At 42.4% G+C, this 22,341-nt stretch overlaps 1 protein-coding gene across 1 annotated transcript in view; it reads left to right on the forward strand.

The window, feature by feature from the left end:
- MYO18B (myosin XVIIIB) overlaps positions 1-22,341 on the forward strand; it is a 602,318-nt gene that overhangs the window by 560,727 nt on the left and 19,250 nt on the right. Inside the window, exon 44 of the mRNA XM_056518071.1 lies at positions 12,223-13,415. Coding sequence (XP_056374046.1) covers positions 12,223-13,415 — 1,193 coding nt within the window. The remainder of the gene's footprint in view (positions 1-12,222; positions 13,416-22,341) is intronic.

The raw sequence follows: 22,341 nt of genomic DNA on the forward strand, positions 1-22,341 counted from the left end.
ACATTCCTATACAGGTGGGGGTATATGCAGAGCATTGCATTCTAAACTGTACTACAGACTAGGGTGCAATGCTCTGCACATACACCCACCTGTATAGTAATGAACACTAAACACACTGCCATACACATAGTGGGTATGTTCAGACTGGAGAGCATTGCACCCTAGGGTCTGTAAAAGACACCAGGGTGCAATGCTCTGCAGTGCACCTACCCCTATGTGAATAGCAGTGCAGACAGAGGCCCTAGCTAGGAGGATCCCCAATGGATGCAATCACTTACATACCCAGCTGGGGCCGCAGCACAGTGCACTATGTGTGTGAATTGTGAGTAACATTGGTGGCAGCTCTGACCTACCAGACCAGCGAGAGAAGATGGAGTACAGAGTAAACGATCCTCCAGGGCAGGCTGAGCGTGCCACGAAATGGCAGTGAGATCCCTGCCACAGACCGGGACAAGGTAAGTACGGTTGTCATCAGTGTCACCTGCACTATCTGACGGTACCAAAAGGTTAGTGCAGGTGACACTGGTGACAGATTTCCTTTAATACTGGGGTGACACACTGTAACAAACCTCTTCCTCATGTAATCTCCTTACTACTGGGGTGACACACTGTCACAAACCTCCTCCTTATGTAATATCCTTAATATTGGGTCAACACACTGTAATAAACCTCCTCCTCATGTAATTTCATTACCACTGGGATCACACACTGATAAAACACAGTAAAACCCCCTTCCTCATGCCATCTCCTTACTACTGGGGTGAGACACTGTAACAAACCTCCTCCCCATCTCCTTACTACTGGTGTACAATGTTGCTGTATGAGGTAGAACATGCTGTCACACTTGCTCCTTCTTCTCCTCCAGCTATGGACAGAGCTGTGCTCTGAATCATTCTCCTTCTCTCACTCGAGCTGCAGAGGGGGTGTGGCCTCCTCTCAGCCAATCACAGCAGCTCACTCGCTGCCTACTCTCTCTGTTTGGAGATCCTCACACAGGGAGCGCACACAGGCTTATAAAGCCCCGGCTTTAACTTCCTGTATTCCGACTGGGACGCTGCTGTTACCCCAGTCGGAAAGACCATAGTAACAGGTGGGGGACATTTTATGAGGACTTCTAGTGGCCACTTTTATAGGAGCAGTTTTCTCAGGGAAAGTGTGAAAAAAAATAATGAAATAGTATTAGAGATACACTTATTTTCTATTGTTTACCTGCAGAGTAGCCTCATTATTTACTCTCCTCAAGGCACAGCACACCCACCCACCGATGTAATAAGGGTCTCCAAAGGGCCACAGCCAAATTTGCTAACTTCCACAAGGGAGCATGGCACATCAGGTGCAGTCAGAGAGGATGTTTAGTTGCATGGCACCAAGGATCAAGATGAAATATGGGTAAGTGGCAGCCCTTGACCCTTGAACAGTGCCACATATACACTGAGGGCTGTGACTACAGAGAAAGGTAGCAGGCTTAAGTCTGATGGATTTTGTCTTCTTGAGCTGCCTCTCCATACTTTTCCCCAAATACTGGGACCAATCAGGCAGGGACAGCCACAAGTAGAGGAGATTCTGGCATTGTTTTGTAGTTTTTTCAGACCAATCATACAGCCAGAAGAGGGCAATACATCAGCAAGATGCCATGCGGATAAGCCACCGTCACATAGGTACAGAGTCTTAGGTTTAATATGTGGCAGGGAGGAAATAAACCCCTTCAATTCGCCTCAGCATCTATAGAAAACCAAATGCATCGTTCAGACAAATTCTCTCTTCAACCATTATGCCAAGTAACTTGAAAATGCAAATAGCGGGAAATTATCCTTGTGAAACTTTCCTTTCCATAGAGCCAAATAACTTATTTTGCGCATGGTTAGGGTAAACCAGATTACACTTAGCTTTCTTGAAAATTCAACTAGAAGCGAACGTATTTTTTATTTTTATTTTTTATATTCCTTGATAAGCTTATGTTGTACTGTAAATCTATTCTACAGAAAAATCCAGCTGGAGAATGTGTTTTCTTTCTCATGAAAATGTGTGCATTCCGTTTCCAGTGGGCCATTCTTGGCTTATTTTCAGAAACCTACTTCATTTCTTTTGCACATTGTAACTCATTTTTCATTTCACATTTAGCCCTAAAAGAAAATGGTTGGAAATACATTATGATAAATACTGTACTTCTTCATCTCATTCACAGGATTTATATAGTTCCTGCTCCAACAGCAAGAATCAAAGAAACCTCAAATCCAGACTGTTTAACCCCTTTAATAGAGTGGTCAATAGCCACAGTGGCACCTATGGGGTTTGAAGAGTGAGGGGGCTAGATATAATTTATTAAAACCTGGGCAACGTTGACCAGTTGCCCATGGCAACCAATCAGATTGCCTCTGAAATAAAAAAATAAAAAAGGCCTCTGAAAAAAAGGAAAGAAGCGATCTGATTGGTTGCTATGGATAACTGGTCAATTTTTCCTCTGCACAGGTTTTGATAAAAATTCCCTCAATATATTTTAAGCATTGAATTTCAAAGTAAAAAAGAGTTTTTAAAGAAGCACTCCAGGTTTTTTTTGTTTATATCATGCAGACCATTACGTATCATACTGCACCTTTATGCCAGCAGATATATAGAAGTTATATACTTCTTCTGTGGCTGTGTACACACATTACGTTTTTTGCTGCTTTTTTTTCCTGTTTTTTGCTGTGATAGGACCGCAATTGTGTAAACTATGGTGAAAATGTATAATTTTTTCCACAATTTCGGGAAAAATTGCTGTGAAAAAATGCAGTAAACATTAAACATGTGAACATAGCCTAAAGGCATCAGATCTACATGAAAAACCTTCGATTATAGGTCAACTTACTTTCTCCTTAAGATAACACTGCTGTAAAAAAATAAAAACAAATAAATAAACACATCAGGACTGCACAGTGTGAACTGACACTGCGGCAGAACAAAGTTTTCAGTCTAGCAACAAAACGGGATACAGTCCAAAAATGAGCTGACCGGAGTCACTAGCTGACGCCATCCGATTCATTAAAATTAGTGGGGCACAGGCCCCTGAGGGATACGGCAGGAGACGGTTTTCAAATTCTCCCACTGGATCCGGCTGCCTGGATCCCAAAAACATGATGTGAATGAGCCCTTAATCCAACCAGCCAAAGCCAGAGGTTTGGTGTGAAATGTAGGGTGCATTGCAGAACCCCCATCATGTGTATTGTAAACCAAAATGGAATCTCATGCCTGCCACATCAGCAAAAAAAGGGATCCACATGACATACAAAAGAAATTCTACATTATGCTCTAATAGAAGCCTATGTTGCACTATAAAAGCAAAAAAATCCCTGAATGCTTCCTTAAAGGGATGGCCTTTGTTTGTGCCAAACTCCCGATTTCAAACGTCGCAAAAATTTCAGTATATGAACTGACATGAACAATGAATATCATATAATATAGTAGTATACGAAGTATATAAACTGACATGAACAAAGGATAGTATATAATATAGTAGTATAAATAGTATATAAGCTGACATGAACAATGGATAGTACTAAGTATTATTCTCGGTAAAGACTCTGATAAGTGCCAAAATGTGTAGCATTTATTTTTAATGGTCGTGTGTTTTTACATATTTATTGAACAAATTTGGCATCTTTGTCCCTTTTTTTAAGAGGTCAACAAATGGCAGGGCCTATATAGAGAAGCATTATGTTTTACAAATGCTAGTGCCTTCTTGTTCCCAAAGCCTTAATCTCACATCTTAAAGTGCACGAATTGTATGTCCATATGAGTTATCCTTTGGATAAGAAATCACATTTTATGGTAATTCTAAAAGGCAGTTTTATAATAAAACTGTTGCACTGTATTTTTAGGACAAAGCAGACATTGCAGGTCTTAACCCCTTAAGGACCAAGGACGTACCGGTACGTCCTTGGTCCTGCTCTCCTGATATAACGCGGGGTTACACAGTAACCCCGCGTCATATCACGACAGGCCCGGCGTCATAGTGAAGCCGGGACCCGCCTCTAATAGCGCGCAGCGCCGATCGCGGCGCTGCTCGCTATTAACCCTTTAGCCGCGCGCTCAGAGCTGAGCCGCGAGGCTAAAAGCGAAAGTGAAAGTTGCCGGCTAGCTCAGTCGGGCTGATCGGGATAGCCGCGGCTAATCGCGGCATCCCGAGCAGCTTACAGGACAGCGGGAGGGCCCCTACCTACCTCCTCGCTGTCCGATCGCCGAATGACTGCTCAGTGCCTGAGATCCAGGCATGAGCAGTCATGCGGCAGAATCGTCAATCACTGGTTTCTTATGAGAAACCAGTGATCAATGATGAAGATCAGTGTGTGCAGTGTTATAGGTCCCTATGGGACCTACAACACTGCAAAAAAAAGTGAGAAAAAAAAAAGTGAATAAAGATCATTTAACTCCTCCCCTATTAAAAGTTTGAATCACCCCCCTTTTCCAATAAAAAAAAAAACACAGTGTAAATAAAAATAAACATATATGGTATCACCGAATTATAAAAATATATCATTAATTAAACCGCTCGGTCAATGGCGTGCGCGCAAAAAAATTCCAAATTCCAAAATAGTGCATTTTTGGTCACTTTTTATATCATTTATAAATGAATAAAAAGCGATCAATAAGTCCTATCAATGCAAAAATGGTACCGTTAAAAACTTCAGATCACGGCGCAAAAAATGAGCCCTCATACTGCCCCATACACTGAAAAATAAAAAAGTTATAGGGGTCAGAAAATGACAATTTTAAACATATTAATTTTCCTGCATGTAGTTATGATTTTGTCCAGAAGTCCGACAAAATCAAACCTATATAAGTAGGATATTATTTTAATTGTATAGACCTACAGAATAAAGATAAGATGTAATTTTTACCGAAAAATGTACTACGTAGAAACGGAAGCCCCCAAAAGTTACAAAACGGCTTTTTTTTTCAATTTTGTCGCACAATGATTTTTTTTTCTGTTTCACCGTAGATTTTTGGGCAAAATGACTGACGTCATTACAAAGTAGAATTGGTGGCGCAAAAAATAAGCCATCATATGGATTTTTAGGTGCAAAATTAGAGTTATGATTTTTTAAAGGCAAGGAGCAAAAAACGAAAATGCAAAAACGGAAAAAACCTCCGGTCCTTAAGGGGTTAAGGGGTTAAAGGGGTACTCCGGTGGAAAACTTTTTTTTTTTTTAAGGAACTGGTGCCAGAAAGTTAAACAGATTTGTAAATTACTTCTTTTAAAAAATCTTAATCCTTCCTGTGCTTTTTAGCAGCTGTATGCTACAGAGGAAATTATGTTCTTTTTGAATTTCTTTTTTGTGTTGTCCACAGTGCTCTCTGCTGACACCTGATGCCCGTATCATGAACTGTCAAGAGCAGGAGAAAATCCTCATAGAAAACCTATGCTGCTCTGGACAGTTCCTGACACGGACAGAGGTGTCAGCAGAGAGCACTGTGGACAAGACAAAAAACAAAATCCAAAAAGAACAGAATTTCCTCAGTAGCATACAGCTGCTAAAAAGTACTGGAAGGGTAAATATTGTTTAATTGATCTAATTTACAAATCTGTTTAACTTTTTGGCACCAGTTGACTGTTTTCCACCGGACTAACCCTTTAAGTTAAAGCCACAGAGTTTTCTCAGCTGTTCTTTTACTAAAACTAATACATGGATATCACACATATACCTGAGTACTTATAATAGTAACAATGTGATAAAGTAGTGGACCTAATGCTGCATAGATGAAGCAAGAGGCGCCATTCTATAAAATCTTCTTGCTTGTGAAATATTCTTGTTACGTATAATAGCTCTCAGTAGAATCCCCTGCAGTCTTCAAGCTTGGTAATACATTTTAATGCCAGGTTGTAAAAGCTAGTCACAACCTTTAAGATTATCTTAACCAACAAACATGGCTGCAAACTGACTGTAATGAAGATAAATGAAATCACTTAATGCTGCAAAATCTTATACTACAAACAAATAAGTGTATATGCTAGAAGTAGACCTTATCAATAATGGCGATTATGTACTGAGCGTAAAACCTGACATATATATTAGTTTCTAGAGGAGGCTATTAATTGACAATATTACACATGTTGAAACAGATTTGCATACATAGCACCAACATGTCTAATAGCTATCTATTGACTGTGTACATGCCATGAAAGCTAGAATAGTACTAAAGTTAAAAAGAAAAAGAAAAAAACAGTCACACATACAAATCAGACTAGTTTCCCCTCCTCTCTTGACAATGTCTAACAAATGTAATGTACTGTAATATATTTGGAAGACATCTTGCTAAATCTCTCCTATACGACCTTTGGGAGAAGAAAATATATCGAATTAGGGTACGTTCACACGAGCGGAACTACAGCGTATTTTACACTGCGGATCCGCTGCTGAAGGACCGCTACATGGTGCCTTTAGATGTGCATGCTCAAAGGGGTAATATGGCACTACGAGCAGGCACACTGTGATGTGCGACTTGCACATCGCTTCAGTGTGTCTGCTCGTAGCGGCGTATTGCTACTCTGAGCAGGCACATCTAAAGGTACCATGTAGCGGTCCTTCAGCGTAAATACACTGTGGATTCTCTCGTGTGAATGTACCCTTAGGGTGCGTTCACACGTGCGTATTTTTGCTGCAGATCTGCAGCAGGTTTGCTGCTGCAGATTTTGTTGCCTATTCACTTTAATGGATACCAAAATCTGCTGAAACAGATCTTCAGCATAAAAAATATGCATGTGTGAACACATGCTTAGAAAGATTTATTTTCAGTGAGACAGCTATTTCCATTTCCAGTCATTATGGACCATGTGATGTTAAACTATAAATCAATAACTACGTTATTTACAACTGTCAGTAAACAACACAACACTATCCAATAACCTGTGTGGCTGATGACTCGGACTGTATCGGGGAGCGGAGTCTAAGATGCCACTGGTCTTCACCAGAGCCCGCCGCAAGGCAGGATGGGCTTGCTGTGGCAGACGACACCAAGGTCGCTACCCCCGACATGGCTCGACCACACAGGTAGCTGGGCAAGGCGAGGTACCAAAGGAGGAGGCAGTAGCATAGTCAGACGTAGCAGAAGGTCAAGGCAGGCGGTACAGGAGCGAAGTCAAATAATGTAGCGGGAAAGTCTGGATACACGGATAAGGCAAACAGGCAATATGGAACACTTAATCTCAGGCTAGGGGTACTGAAGATCCGGCAGGAAAGTGGGGGAGGTGCAGGAACTTTATAATTTAGTGACAGGTGTGATAGTAATAATGGGCATACTGGCCCTTAAAATTTGAGAGCTCCGGCGCAGCTGATACACAGAGGAGGAAGCGGCAGCGGAGCATAGTGAGTGACGGGTTGGGATTCGCATGCGGGCATGTTCCGCGATGCAAATCCCAGCCCTGCCAGCAGACGGGAACATAGGGACTCTGCGCTCACGGCCGGTGCTTGCGGCCGGAGCGCAGAGTGTAACAACTATATATATATATATATATATATATATATATATAGATATATCTGACTTATATCTTGTGTATTTTATTGCAGTCTTGTTATAAGGCTAGGTTTCCACTTGTTTTTGGGCTAAAACTCCAAGAAAAAATGCCCATTCTGCCCCATGCCGTTTTTTTTTGTGAAAAAAAGCTGCTGCCATATGTCAATATTTAATTGCAAAATGCCATATCCAAAATGCCATATCCAAAATTCCATTTCAGTTTGGTGTTTTTTTTAATTCTTTTGGCGTTTTGGGCTCCTTGGCAGTTTTTAAAAAATTACCTCTTTTTGAGACTTTGGCGTTTTTTCAGGAAAATCTTGGCATTTTACTCCCATAGCAGTCTAACCCGAAGAAAAATGCCATGTAGGTTTAAACTTTGGCGTTTTTGCAGGCTTTTTTTATTCTTTTTTGGACTTTAGTGAGCCAAAAATTTTATGGAGATACCTTTTTTATTAAAATTTCGTAGGGTACCATTAAAAAAAAAAATAATAAAAAAAGATACAGTTGTTATGGAAAAAATTGTATTTAACAAAATTGATCTTTTTTATAACAAAATTTTAATACATTTTTAAACAGGGATCAATTTATGTGGGTGGCTAGGGCACTAAAAATGTAGCTGACAATAATAAAAATGTAGTGTGTGTGTGTTTTTCACTTTGTTTTTAATTTTTTTAGGTAGTACTACTACTCTCAGCATAAAAAATTTTTTTAGGTAGTACTACTACTCTCAGCATAAAAAACACTGTTCCATGATGGGAGTAGTAGTACCTGTACTAATTGACAGATGACCCCAGGTCCGATGCGATCCTTCTGTATAATTTATAGATGCGGCCGGCTGCTCTTGTATGGTTCCCTGCACTACCGTATATAGACACAAATTCAAATATTTTCCGCAGAGAGCTGTGATTGGCCAGATGGCTCCAGCCAATCACAACTCTCTGTTGGAAATATCAATAGGTGTATATATACGTCAGTGCAGGGGACCATAGAAGAGCGGCCGGCCGAATCTATACATTATACAGGAGGATCACAGCGGGTGTCAGGAGTGACACTCGCAATCTGTCTATTAATGCAGGTACTACAGCTCCCAGCATGGAGCAGAGTGTGCTCCATGTTGGGAGCAGTAGTACCTGCAGTAAGGGACAGATCCCAGCAAGTGTCACTCCTGACACTCGATGCAATCCTCCTGATGTGAATGTCGGGATCAGCTGTACTCACAGCTACAGAGCCGGGAGAACAGCTGATGCTGAGCAGTAGATAAAAATATCTACTGCTCAGCAAGAACTTACAGTGAGCCTGAAATGTGTATACAGTATACACATTACTGGCTCACTAAACCCCTTCCTGAGCTGTGCGCTATGCGCAAGCCCAGCAAGGAAAGAGTTAACTTACACTGCTGGACAGCATAGGTTAACCCTTTGGGCAGTATACACTACATACATCTATAGATAGCTGTATACAGTGTATACAGACAAAGTCTGCTTACTTCCCTCCAGTCCCTGCTGGGTCAATATAGCTCTGCCCCTAGTGATGACATCATTAGGGAGTGGAGCTATAGACGGGAGCTAGGCTGGTAAGTGTGAGGCTCTGTTCACATTGTACGTTTTGCATAATGTGAACAGACCCTTCTGGCAGTGTCTTCCAGATAGGGAGACTCCAGCTGTTGCTAAACTACAACTCCCAGCATGTCCAGACAGCCCAAGGTGGGGAACCCTATGCATTTTTTATAAATAAAAAAACAGATAGGGTTCCCCGTATTTTTATTCTCAGACAGATACCAACCAAGCAGCAACAGCATGACGTTACCAGGGTGGGCGAGGATCATTGTTACTGGCCCTCTCCAGCCTAAATAACGCCAGCCTGTTACCGCCTAAGCCCAGGAGCACCATTTTTGATGCTCTGGGTCTGTTGGTACCGTCTCTTCCCGGCACCCCTGTGGCGTTGGGTACCGAGGTAATAATTGGGGGTTAGCGCTAGCTGTTTTTGGGGCTAATGCTAAGTACCGGCCTAGTAATGGATTCCGTCTATAAGACAGCTTCCACTATTAAGCCTGAAAATTCAATAAAAAAAAAAAAAAGACTACACATAGGAAAAATGTTTTTAATTTAAAAAACACTCCCCCACAGCCATCCTTAACCATTTTATTAAAAGGAAAAAAAATCCAGTTCATCCACAGTAGTCCTCCGAATCCGCCATAATCCTCTGCATACACTGATCTGAAACGAGAAGAAAAAAACACAAAATATTGGTTAGTACATCTTGGCGCTGTCCGCTGGGGAGAGTGCCCATAATGCAATGTCTTCCCAAACAGGGAGCCTCCAATTGTCGCAAAACTACAACTCCCAGCATGCCCAGACAGCCTTTGGCTGTCTGGGCATGCTGGGAATTGTAATTTAGCAACAGCTGGAGTTTCCCTGTCTGGGAGGACACTGCCAGAATTGTCCGTTCACATTATACAAAACAGACAATGTGAACAGAGGCTCACACTTACCAGCCTGGCTCCTGTCTGTAGCTCCGCCCCTAATGACATCATCACTAGGGGCGGAGCTACACAGGCCCTGCCAGGACAGGAGAAAGGGGGCTAAGTGAATGTCTTCTGTATACGCTATATACAGCTATCTGTAGCTGTATATACTGTATACCTCCCAAAGGGGCTATAGGAGCAGGGTGTCCTGTCAGTCTGGTGACTGGATTCCCGACTCCTGTATAGTATACACGAGTACACTATGCACCCCTGTATACTATGGGGCCTGGGGAGGTGAGTAGTGATGCTATATATCACTCCTCATCTCCTTACACTCTGTGGACCGGGCGCTCAGCATCCGACCCACTGAGTGGTATCTGAAGACAGTGGAAAAACTGCCACAGGGTGCAAATTGTGCTGTTTCCACTCACCAGGAAAAACTCCAGAAAAAGCACCAGAAAAACTGCCAAAACTCAAGAAAAAAGCTGTGGCAGTTTTGCCAAAACTCAGGAAAAAAGCTGTGGCAGTTTTTCCTGGCGTTTTTGCTGATGTTTTTTTAGGTGTTAAAAGTGGAAACCTAGCCTAATAAAGGAAAATCATCTCTTTTGATAAATTCATTGCATGCCCTTTTTTTTTGCATGTGATATACATAAATTGTATTAACTGTTATGCTAATTCACATTTTTGTCATGTTCATATTTTTTTTAACTTTTTTTTCTATGTTAACTAACAAGAAAAAGAACAATAACTTTATTCAAGTTTAAATGTAACTGTATACTTTCTTGTCAGGTTTACGGTTTAGTGAAGGATTCAATTAATTGTTATTATTGTACTTTACCATCAACAGGATCTATTCTTCTCACCCTCACTCAGATAGGATCCTGAGTAGAGAAAGTGTTTGGCTATGTTCACATGGCAGAATTTCTGAAAATTCTGCATGAATTTATAGCCAGTTCACTGGGACAGCGGAATCCCCCTGAAGGGTATTGGCTATAAATTCATGCAGAATTATCAAGCAGAAATTGTTGTGTGTAAACATAGCCTTTGAGTTCTTAATACTAGGACACCTGTTATCATGCAAGAAATAGTCATTTATTTTCAGTCCAATATGCCAATCATTACAGGTACCTTTCATATTGTCGCGTTTTGTTTACTATTTTTGTGGAAACAGTATATATTTTATTAATTTATGATTGTATCAATACTATCTGTTCCTATCACAAGGTGGTTCATTTCTAAAGAATCTTATAAGATATCTTTGTTCTCTTTACCATAGTCCCCTTTTAATGCCTTATCGTGTTTTCTTTAACATATGGTCTTTACTTTGATCTATACAATTTTTTTTATGTTATATGGTCAAAATTGCTTGTATTCTTTTTGTTGGACTAATGCAACTCATATTTAGCTGCTTTATGTTTTTCTTTTGTGGTTGTCTAAACAGGATGGGATTTTCCTACCAATATCACTTATCCTTTTTCCACAGGTTGTACATGAATGTGAGGAGTCAGTGAATGGAGGTTGTTAGACAATAATTGCTGTATGTTAAGTTATTTGATGGGGACACAAAATTAAACACTGTTATAGTAGCCTGCCATTTCTTCAGTGCACTTTGCCACTCTATTAACTGTCTATAGGAATGCCAAAGACCTGAAAGTGCTGAATTGGCAGTGCACACACTTTCTGTACGAATCAGAATCCTATTTCTCAAGCACCTATGGATTGGGAATAAGCTTGGTTGTGATAGCCCCTTTAAATGGGTACTCCAGTGGGGAAAACAATTAAACATTTTTAATCAACTGGTGCCAGAAAGTTAAATAGATTTGTAAATTACTTCTATAGAAAAACCTAAACCCTTCCAGTACTTATCAGCTGCTGTATGCTGCAAAGGAAGGTGTATAGTTCTTTTATGTCTGATCACAGTGCTCTCTGCTGACACCTCTGTCTATGTCAAGAATTGTCCAGAGCATGACAGGTTTGCTATGGGGATTTGTTCCTGCTCTGGACAGTTTCTGACATGGACAGAGGTGTCAGCACCTCTGGTTAGACAGAAAAGAACTATACCCCTTCCTCTAGAGCATACAACAGCTGATAAGTACTGAAAGGATTAAGATTTTTAAATATAAGTAATTTACAAATCTGTTTTTTGGCACCAGTTGATTTTAAATAAATAGTTTTCCACCGAAGTACCCCTTTAATTGTGTCTTACTTTATTTTCATGTGTTTAGCCAAAGTTTAACTGTAAATTTCTTTGTTTGTATTTCTTTCAGGCAACAAGATAAAAAGGATGAGGGTGTATATCGACCAAGTTCTTCCTTGAGTTCTGGATCAAACCTTTATGGAAAAAATGCTTTATCCCCAGATAAGGAGAACACAAGTCCAGTGCTTAACACTGGAAACATAACTCCAACACTTGCCAGGAGGAGACCCTCACCCGTAGAAGAAAAGCCTTCCCGCTCTTCATCTGCTCTCTCTGAGTTTTTAGATGAGGTCAGAAAGAAAAGGGCTTCAGAAAAAGATCAGTCCTCCCTAGTTATGGAGGATGCATCCTCCCTGCCTATTTACCGGACAACTGGGGCTTCTTCCCTTAGAAGATGTACACGGCTTAATGATGATGAGGAAGATTTCTCAATAGCCCTGAACAAGCTTTCAGATGAAAAGCCTTCACCAAGTCAAGGATTAACGCGTTCCTCAAGTCTTCGTTGCTTACCATCTGAAAAAACTGATCCAACATTGTCACCTGCAGTTAAGCGCATGGCTAGGTTTGGTTCTTGTGAATCTCTTAACCAACCACCACATAATGTAGATTTTAAGCAGACATCTTCAGAATTAAAAGTGGATGGTGCCACTTCTTTAAGACTAAGACCATGGAGACAGTGTCTTGAAACACCACTGGAGGAAGTTGGTGAAAGCGAATTTGGAAAGGAGCCTCTTGTTTTCCAAAATAGGAGTTTTTCTAATTTATCTGATCTTGGAAATGATGAAAGATCATCAAGCTGGAAAGTACCTAGCCTCAGCTTTGAGAGAAAATTAACAGATGATTCGGATGACATCCTCCCTGCCCTAAGAAGGTCACAATCAACTCAAAGTCTGTCCAAAACCTCCAGGGATAGAAGAGATGTCCAGCGACCACTCAGTGTTCATTTCGGTGATCTTCCATCTCATGAGCCAAGTGTTTCAACAGGGGGATTGAAAAGTGTTTTAAAGAAAAGTTCAAGTATTGCAGAAGATTTGGGAAATATGTCTGATTCATCATCATCTTCTGGTTCTGTTGCATCCTGCAAAAGTGCAGATAGTATTAAAAGCCGGCCCCGTGTACAAAGGGTGGATGGAGAAGGTTACTCAGGGAAGCTGATGAAATCGGAAATCTCACAAGAAAATAAAAGACCTGAAGCAGAAGGCAAAGAAGATGATGTAAATAGCATAATGAGGAAATATTTACGGAAAATTGATGAAGAACAAGGTAAATTGCCTGATGGACTCACTCCCCAGTCTGTATTTCTCCTGTCCTGAACCTTCTTCTGTGATCAGATCACAGCTGACCCTTCATCAGGTCAAAATCAGTTGGGGGAAAAAAAGCTTAAAGTGTACCTGCTAGATCCAACAATTTTTTTTTTCACTCATATATATATATCACTCAGTACCTAATCCTGACCATGTACATCTTATTTGTATGTGTCTAGCACCTTTATTTGTTTTTTTTATTACACTTTTAATCTAGCTCCTCCTCTAGCTGTGAGCCCTGCACTCACAGCTGTCAATCAAGGAAGTGTGTCCATGACGTAGGTGATGATGCATGGACACAGCAGGACTAGTATGTGTCTAAGCAGGCAGGGGGGCTGGCTTTTTCAGTATGAAATACTGAAAATTTTCTAATGAAAGCAATTGCAAAACCGGTTGTTTTTGCATCCTTTACAACATATCAAAAGTTTTTGTATCTGACAGTGCCTATTTAAGCAAAATTAGAAAAGGATATTTTACTGGAAGACTAGTTCACAAACTTCCAACAGATATGGTTGGTAAGTCAACAGTTACTGAATTTAAATATGCTTAAAATAAACAGGTATCTATTCTAAGATTAAAAATAAATAAAATAAAGGAAAGGGCTTAGAACTATGTTTAGGACAAAGTAAAGAAGAGCTGGAGACACTGATCCTATTACGCAATTTCTAACAGATGAATAGTACCCTGCAGCTAGAAGAAATGTTTTAAAAAAAACGTAGAAGAGAAACTAAGAAGAATATCATTTCTAATGTGTACAAAGTAAGAATAAAAATGCATTCAAATGTGTCCATAGCCTTTAAAAGGGTTATTTAACCCTTCTTGGAATAGATCATCATTTGTAACAGTCAAGCCTCCTGCTCCACATCCTCTAAATAACCAGTATTTCCCTCCCTAGGCAGGGAAATACAGGATTCTATGTTACTACAAGTGTCAGGGAACCATGTGCCTGTAGACAGGGACGTATGAGGGTTAGTGAAGATCACAGCACAAAAAAATCTGGTGGGGTCCTTGCTTTATTAATAAACAGTTTTCCCTGAGTATAGCATCTTTAAGTTGTAGAATTACAACCACCACTATGTGCATGTTAGGAATTGTAGTCCTAGATTAAATACACTCTATAGATGGTATGTAACCTGTCATTTTGGAGCACAGGGTTGAGACCACCGGTCACCCCATGAAATGTTTTAAGTGTATATAGAACATACAAAAAAAGTCCACAAAAGTCAATGCAATGCTGGTTTATTGAAACATATAGGACAAGTAACTACAGTAGTAAAGGAGATGTGGAGCCTCTGTTGTATTGAGAGGTATTTAAATATTTATTGGTTCTGCTTGGAAAAATAACTCATTAGGTTATAATCACACATTGTAGATTGGCAGAAATTTCTGAACTAGAAATCTATTCCATTTAATTGATTGAGGTTGCATTTCCTATTTTTATCTCCACTCAACTCCTGTAAAATACTGTACACCCAACGGACGCCATTCAATTCAATTGGATCTGTCTGGAACTGGCAATGTGAGTTGTGCGCCAAACCCTTTAGGGTTTGTTCAGCATAAAGATAAGAGCCAAACGGACCCTAACTAATCAGAGGACAACAGTCATGTGAGCTTCCATGCACAATAGTGGAGACCACTGTTGTCCAAGATTGATTCAAAGAAATGGCACAATGTTTAATCATCTTAGGAACTAAACAAAGGACCAGAGAACATCCCTTACATATTAGAGTAGTCAACCTACAACAACATATTGCATATAATAGTGTAACGAGTTATTATAAAAGAGTTTGGACATAATAAAAAAAGATAGACTGGGGACAACTGGAATCTGTGAGTAGAGATGAGCGAACTTACAGTAAATTTGATTCGTCACGAACTTCTCGGCTCGGCAGTTGATGACTTTTCCTGCATAAATGAGTTCAGCTTTCAGGTGCTCCAGTGGGCTGGAAAAGGTGGATACAGTCCTAGGAGACTCTTTCCTAGGAATGTATCCACCTTTTCCAGCCCACCGGAGCACCTGAAGGCTGAACTAATTTATGCAGGATAAGGCATCAACTGCCGAGCCGAGAAGTTCGTGACGAATGGAATTTAATGTAAGTTCGCTCATCTCTATCTGTGAGCATGGGGTAGCAAAGTATAACTCCATTTATTTTTTATGCCACCTTGAGCCATTTATAACTTTTTTGGGGTTCTGTACAACCCCTTTAATATCATAGTTTCCCTTTTTGAGTACACATAGATTATGGTGAGTATATGGAGAGTATAATGACTCCATTACTTCCCTCTTGTTTCTCTGAATACATAAACAGCTACTATAATTAAGCCATGACTTCTTATATATATATATATATATATATATATATATATATATATATATATATATATATAAGATACCAGTATATATCCAATACTGGATTACTTAAATTTCATTTAGGATGTGTTTCACATTTAATGATGTAAACAGTGGAAAAATTATCGATCAGTGTTAAGTAAAAATCCGGAGAGTCATTCAATGTGATCAGCTAACATGTAACAGAGACAGTGGAGAATTTGTCAAATTTTGCACCAGGCATCCAGTGAAAAATGATTTGCAAAGGATCAAAGTCGTGTTTACGACCCACAGTTTTAGACACCTATGAGCTTTAAAAATTTCCATTTTTGCAGCATGTCTAATATCAGAATAATCCATTATGCCATTAACCCCTTTATGACCCATGACAGTTCTATTTCATCATGGTGCCACTAAGATTGTATGAAGCGGGCTAGTGACTTGAGCCTACTCCGTACAAGGTTACCTCAGCTGATTGCAGTAGCTGGAAGTCAATGCTAATAGACATCATTCGATTGACGCGGCAGACTATTAACACTTTAAATGTTGCTGTCAAAGTTGACAGCAGCATTTAAATGCATCTCAGAGGTATTGTTGGTGGGTCATTGGGTTGGATCTCCTGGCCGCAGTGTTATTGCAGCAGGAGATCCATTGTCCTGGCAGCCGAAGCGCTTATCTGAGCCTCCATGGCGGTAGATCTGTTCTTATTGACAGAAGCCTGTCTGTAGCAGGCTCTACCAATAAAGCGCAGATCACATGGATCAATACAGTACATAGGTACTGCAATGATCTGTATATAAGCCATCTAATGATGGCTCATACAAGTACCCCATGGGGGTTTATAAAGTGCAAAAAGAAAAAAAAAGTGTTAACCCCAATATAAATTAACCCCTTCCTTAATAACATTTCAAATCACCCCCTTTTCCCATTTTCCAAATAAAAAAAGTGTAAACAAAAAAAACAGACATTTGATTTGATATCACTGTGTCTGTTAACATTTGAACTATTAAAATATAACATTACTGAAACTGTTAAGTAAATAAAAAAAAATACCAAACACCAGAAACATTGAATGAAAATCTATCTAGAAAGTCCTATCAATACCAACAGAGAAAAAAGTTAGCCCTCATAAATAGCATCTGAAAATGGCAATTTCGAAAACAAATTTTAAAAAGTAGTAAAAAATTACAGATACTATACAAATCGGGTATTGTTCTATTCATACCAACCGAAAAAAATCAAGATAACATGTCATTTTGACCACACGGGGAACAACATAAAAAAGAAGTCCCCCTCAACTTTGGAAAATGGCCTATTTTTTATAATTTCATCTCATAAATAATGTTTTATGTTTTGGAGTATATGTTATGGTAAAAGGAAAGGTGTCATTACAAAGTACAATTTGTCCCACAAAAAAATTAACCCTCATATGGGTGTTAAAATGAAAAAAATAAGAGTTACAACTATTAAAAGGAGAGGAGAAAAAAATAAAAATACAAAAATGAACATTTGCTCGGTCCTGAAGGGGTTAAGAACAAAAAGCCATCTTATTGATAAAAGGTATGGAACCAAGTGCCATTAGATTTTGTTTCACAGAGGCAGGTACTTATAATCAGGAAAATGACATACAGGTATAGAGTGTGGCACGCTACACAACACACACATTAGCCATCCCTGAAAACTTGAGAAGAAATATTTGTTTCTATTATGAAGTGATTTGGTGTCTCACCTGAGTGATATTTCCCATTTCTTGTCCATCTCATTACATCTGTTCATTATCTGCGGCGGGCTGACACAAGCCATACTGCATGCCTCATTAGCCAACACTCCGCACTTGGCACCGGCTTCACCGGGTCCTGCAGACACCCAAATACTGAAAAAGCAATACAATCTATCCCATGTATATTGTAATAGGTTTCTGGAACAAAATGTCACACGCAGTTCTACGAAGCAGAAGCTAAATATTCAATGTCCATTGTTTGAGAGCACATCTTCTTACTTTTCCTCTGTAGCTCTATGTGGAACTTCTTATATGATAAAAAAATTTATGGTAGTCTGGGATTTATAACCTATCAAAGCCTGCATTGTCTGAGAAGATCAGTAGTTCTGTAGCACCTGGGGATCTGCATGATGTATGTTGGTTATCTAAGAAGCAATTTAAACAGGTTTCATGTACCATTCCATCATCCGACTACTCCATATTCCTCATTAATTTAGCGTCTGCTATCATTTACACAAAGGTTGATATTTGAAGCAGTGTTTTTATTTTTTTTCATACTATTTGGGTGAAATCACATGCAGAATTTTTTTTCCAGAAATTTCTGTGATGTAATTCAATTAAAAAACATCCATGCACCTGCCACCAAAAAGCACAACATTAAGATGAACAGATTTTAAAGGGTATTCCTCCCCTAGACATCTTATCCCCCTATCCAAAGGATAGGCTATAAGATGTCTGATCACAGGGGGTTCAGCCACTGGGACCTCCTGCGATCTCAGGGCTTGGAACTTCCGTGTTTTTTGACATCATGCCATGCCCAATCCATTCTTGTGCATAGCCATCACACCTCCTCCCATGTACATGAGATGTGGGGTCGTGATGGCTGTGGTTGCCTGTCATCCTGCATGGAGCGGAGTTCACTCCATGCACCAGATGACTGGGGTGCCAAGGGAAAAGGGGGGTGATTCAAACTTTTATTAGGGAAGGGGTTAAATGACCTTTATTAACACTTTTTTTTCCCTTTTTTTGCATTGTTATAGGTCCCATAGGGACGCCTGTGATCAGTGTTATCGGCGCTTGACTGCTCCTGCCTGGATCTCAGGCACTGTGCAGTCATTCGTCGATCGGACACCGAAGAGGCAGGTAAGGGCCCTCCCGGTGTCCTGTAAGCTGTTTGGGACGCCACGATTTCACAGCGGCGGTCCAGAACAGCCCGACTGAGCAGCCGGGATACTTTCACTTCAGACGCGGCGGTCAGCTTTGATCGCCGCTTCTGAAGGGTTAATACAGGGCATCACCGAGATCGGCGATGTGTGGTATTAGCCGCAGGACCCGGCCATTGATAGCCGCCGGGACCGACCCGATATGACACGGGGACACCGCGTGACCCCGCGGCATATTGCGGGAGCCGGCGGAGGACGTAAATATACGTCCTGCGTCGTTAAGGGGTTAATAAATGGCTACTAAACCTAAAAAGAGACTAATACTTTAAAGGGGTACTCCGATGGAAAACATTTTTTTTACAAAACAGATTTGTAAATTACTTCTATTTAAAAATCTTAATCCTTCCAGTACTCATAAGATGCTATATGTCCCAGAGGAAGTTGTATAGTTCTTTCCAGTCTGATCACATTGCTCTCTGCTGTCACCTCTGTCCATGTCAGGGACTGTCCAGAGTAAGAGAGGTTTGCTATGGGAATTTGCTCCTTCTCCGGACAGTTCCTGACATGGACAGAGATGTCAGCAAAGAGCACTTCCTGTGGAACACAGCAGCTGTTGGGTGTGTCTGACTTCCAGAGAGAGAGGATTGAAGCAGTGTTTCCTACAGCCTTTTCCCCAGGAGGGTGGCAGCTTCCTTGGGAGAGCCTCCTGCTATGGAGCCCCAGACTTCCACCCCTCGAACTAGGCCGGAGGGGGGTGGGAGTGAGAGAGCTACGGCCGATTCCCAGGACAGGGTGAGAAGATCCAGCAGGCTCCGCAGTAATGTGGAGCCCACTCCCCCGTCCTTCGCTGGAAACCGCAAGGCGTCCGGTAAGAAGCTTATGGTTATGTCTTCGGGGACTGTGTCTGATACTATGGAACCCCAGCAATGGGGGGTGAAGGGTCCCAGGGAGTCGCTAGCTACTTTCGGTTCCCGCATGCAGGCAAATCTTGTAGAATATGAGCAGCTGGGGAAAAAGCTGAAAATCATAAGGGAAGACCTGAAGTTTGCTCGCTACCAAACAGATAACTCTGCCAAGGCTATGAGGGCTAAGTTTGCTGCCAGGGTGTGTGAGCTGAAGGCAGAGGAGCAGGAGGTGGTGAGAGCCCGAATGCTGATTGTAGAGGGAGCAGGCATGTTTAAAGAAAAATTAAAGAATGAAGACCGCTATAAAACCATGCGGACCCCTGTGAAGGAGGAAGAGGATAGTCAGGGGGAGGAAGAGTGCTTGTGTGTCACGGAGGAGAAGATGAAGGAAGGTGGTGAGGGAGATGGCGGCAGTGAGGGTGATGAGAGTGAGGGGGATGTGTGTGATACCCCGTGTACCCCTAAGACCTCTGTCACCCCGAGTGCGGATTACATCAACCCTGCCCAAGTCGCCCTACCAGCCACCTCTGAGGAAAGTGACAGTAATGATGGCGGTGACAGTGGACTGGTCTGTGGGGGGCTCCTGCGGGCCATAGTGATGCAGGAGTCACCCACCCGTCTGGAAAATTTCAGTTTTGGCCAAGACCTGGGCCCTGAGGAGAGGAAGAGGAAGAAGAAGAAGAAGAAAAAGGCTGAGGAGCAGATAAAGTTTGTTTTCTCTCCTATCCAGCAGTCTGGGCCACCTGAAAAGTTGGTTCAGGCTGCTGGGCCCCCCACCCTGCCAGATCCCGCTTCTGCTGTGGAACGGGACCAGCACGGGGGGTACAGTGCTGCATCCAACATGGCCGCGGGTGCTACAGTCACGCGTCCTGCTGGTAGGGAAGAGCAGGACAGGCTAATAGTGGGCAATAGTTATGCGGCAGTTTGCAAGGGGAGCGGTTCCCCGAGTATTGTGGGCAATGTTACTAGCCCTGCGGGGCACTTCCCTGAGAGGGGGGGGAGTGTCCAGGCGCCTGAGGTGTGTGGTGAGATCTTCTGCTTGGGGGGCGGTCCCCTGGGCGCTGCTAGTAGTGTCGGTGCTGCGGGGCACTCCCCTGAGAGGGGGGGGAGCGTCCAGGTGTCAGAACCTGCTGCTGAGCCTGTGCGGTTGGGCACAGTGTGTGGCGCAGGCACTGCAGGGATCTCCCCTGTGAGAGAGGGGAGTCCCTGCACATCAGTGGCAGGAGGAGTGGTGGAGGTGCGCCTGGAGGGGCAGCCTCAGCTTCGGTAGGTGATGTCGGCGGTGACATCTCGAATGGAGGAGGAGTCATCGTCGCCGACAATGGCAGCCGCCGGTGACCTGAGAATGTACAAAAACGCCAAGCTAAAGCATGTCCAGGCCAGCCCAGAGGTAGTGGGTGAAGCAGCTGCTGATCCCAAAAATACTGTCAATAAAAGCAATGTTAATACAAGGTGTGTGAAAGATGGGAGTGGTAGTGCTGTGGATGAGAGGGGTGTATGTGGCAGTGGTAGTGGTGCAGATGGGAGGAGTGGTAGTGCTGCAGATGGGAGGAGTGGTAGTGGTGTGAATGAGAGTGGTGATAGTGGAGTGAATGAGAGGAGTGGTAGTGGTGCAGATGGGAGGAGTGGTAGTGGTGCAGATGGGAGGAGTGGTAGTGGTGTGAATGAGAGTGGTGATAGTGGAGTGAATGAGAGGAGTGGTAGTGGTGCAGATGGGACGAGTGGTAGTGGAGTGATCGGGAGGAGTGGCAGTGAAGTGATTAAGAGTGGTGATAGTGGAGTGAATAGGAGGGGTGGTAGTGGTGTAAATGAGAGGAGTGGTAGTGGTGCAGATGGGAGGAGTAGTGGTGTGAATGAGAGTAGTAGTAGTAGTGGTGTGGATGGTAGGAATAAGAGTGGCTTTTGTGGCAGTACAGGTGGCCTAGGCGGGGATGTAGGGACGGTGTCTGGTCCGGCTGCCCCCCCGGTCATCAGGAGTTATGCAAGTGTGGCGGCTGGGGGTTCAGTAGGATCTTTACCTCCTGCATCTGGTGAAGGTCAGTTGCAACGGCGTCTCCTGGAGGCACTAAAGAGAGGAGAAAGGACGCTCCAGGTAGAGGGAAAGGAGATGGACCTGTCTTTTTGGGTGGAGAGACATGGTCTGGGAGCGTTCCGAGAGAGGAATGGGGAGACCGTATGGTCCCTCCAGACACACGGGCAGGAGGTAGGTCGCAGGAATGTGGCCCGTTTGGTCTGGAAAGGCGAAGATGCGTGCCCCCAAAGGGGCAAGGTGGTGGAGCTTCTTTTCCAGATGGGTTTCAGGGCTGGGGACATCTTTGCCCTGATTCACCCCTTCGGCTCCTCCGAGTTTGACGTCAGCTTTGTTAGGCCGGAAGGACTAGATCTCTTTTGGTCTAATTATGAGCTGATGAAAAACGAGCCCGGATGGCGAGATTTCGCTGTAAAAGCGGTATCTCGCCAGAGTATGGTAAAGAAAGTGACCGTTTTGACCCGTAACGAGTCACTTTCTTGTTATGACATTATGACCTGGCTGGGCAGGTACGGGGAGGTGACGGACGTCCCCCGGAAGAACTTTGACGAGCACAATATATGGTCTGGGGCCTGGACGTTTTCCGTTCGTCTCAGGCGTTCAGGGAACACGGTCACCCACATCCCTTCGGCCGCCTTTCTGGGACGCGACAGGATTCAGATCTTCTACCAGGGGCAGCTGAGGCTGTGTCACAGGTGTGGTGACCCAAACCACTTTAGTGCCAACTGCACTCAGCAGA

Source organism: Hyla sarda, chromosome 1 (assembly GCF_029499605.1).
Source record: "Hyla sarda isolate aHylSar1 chromosome 1, aHylSar1.hap1, whole genome shotgun sequence".
Taxonomy (NCBI): Eukaryota; Metazoa; Chordata; class Amphibia; order Anura; family Hylidae; genus Hyla; species Hyla sarda.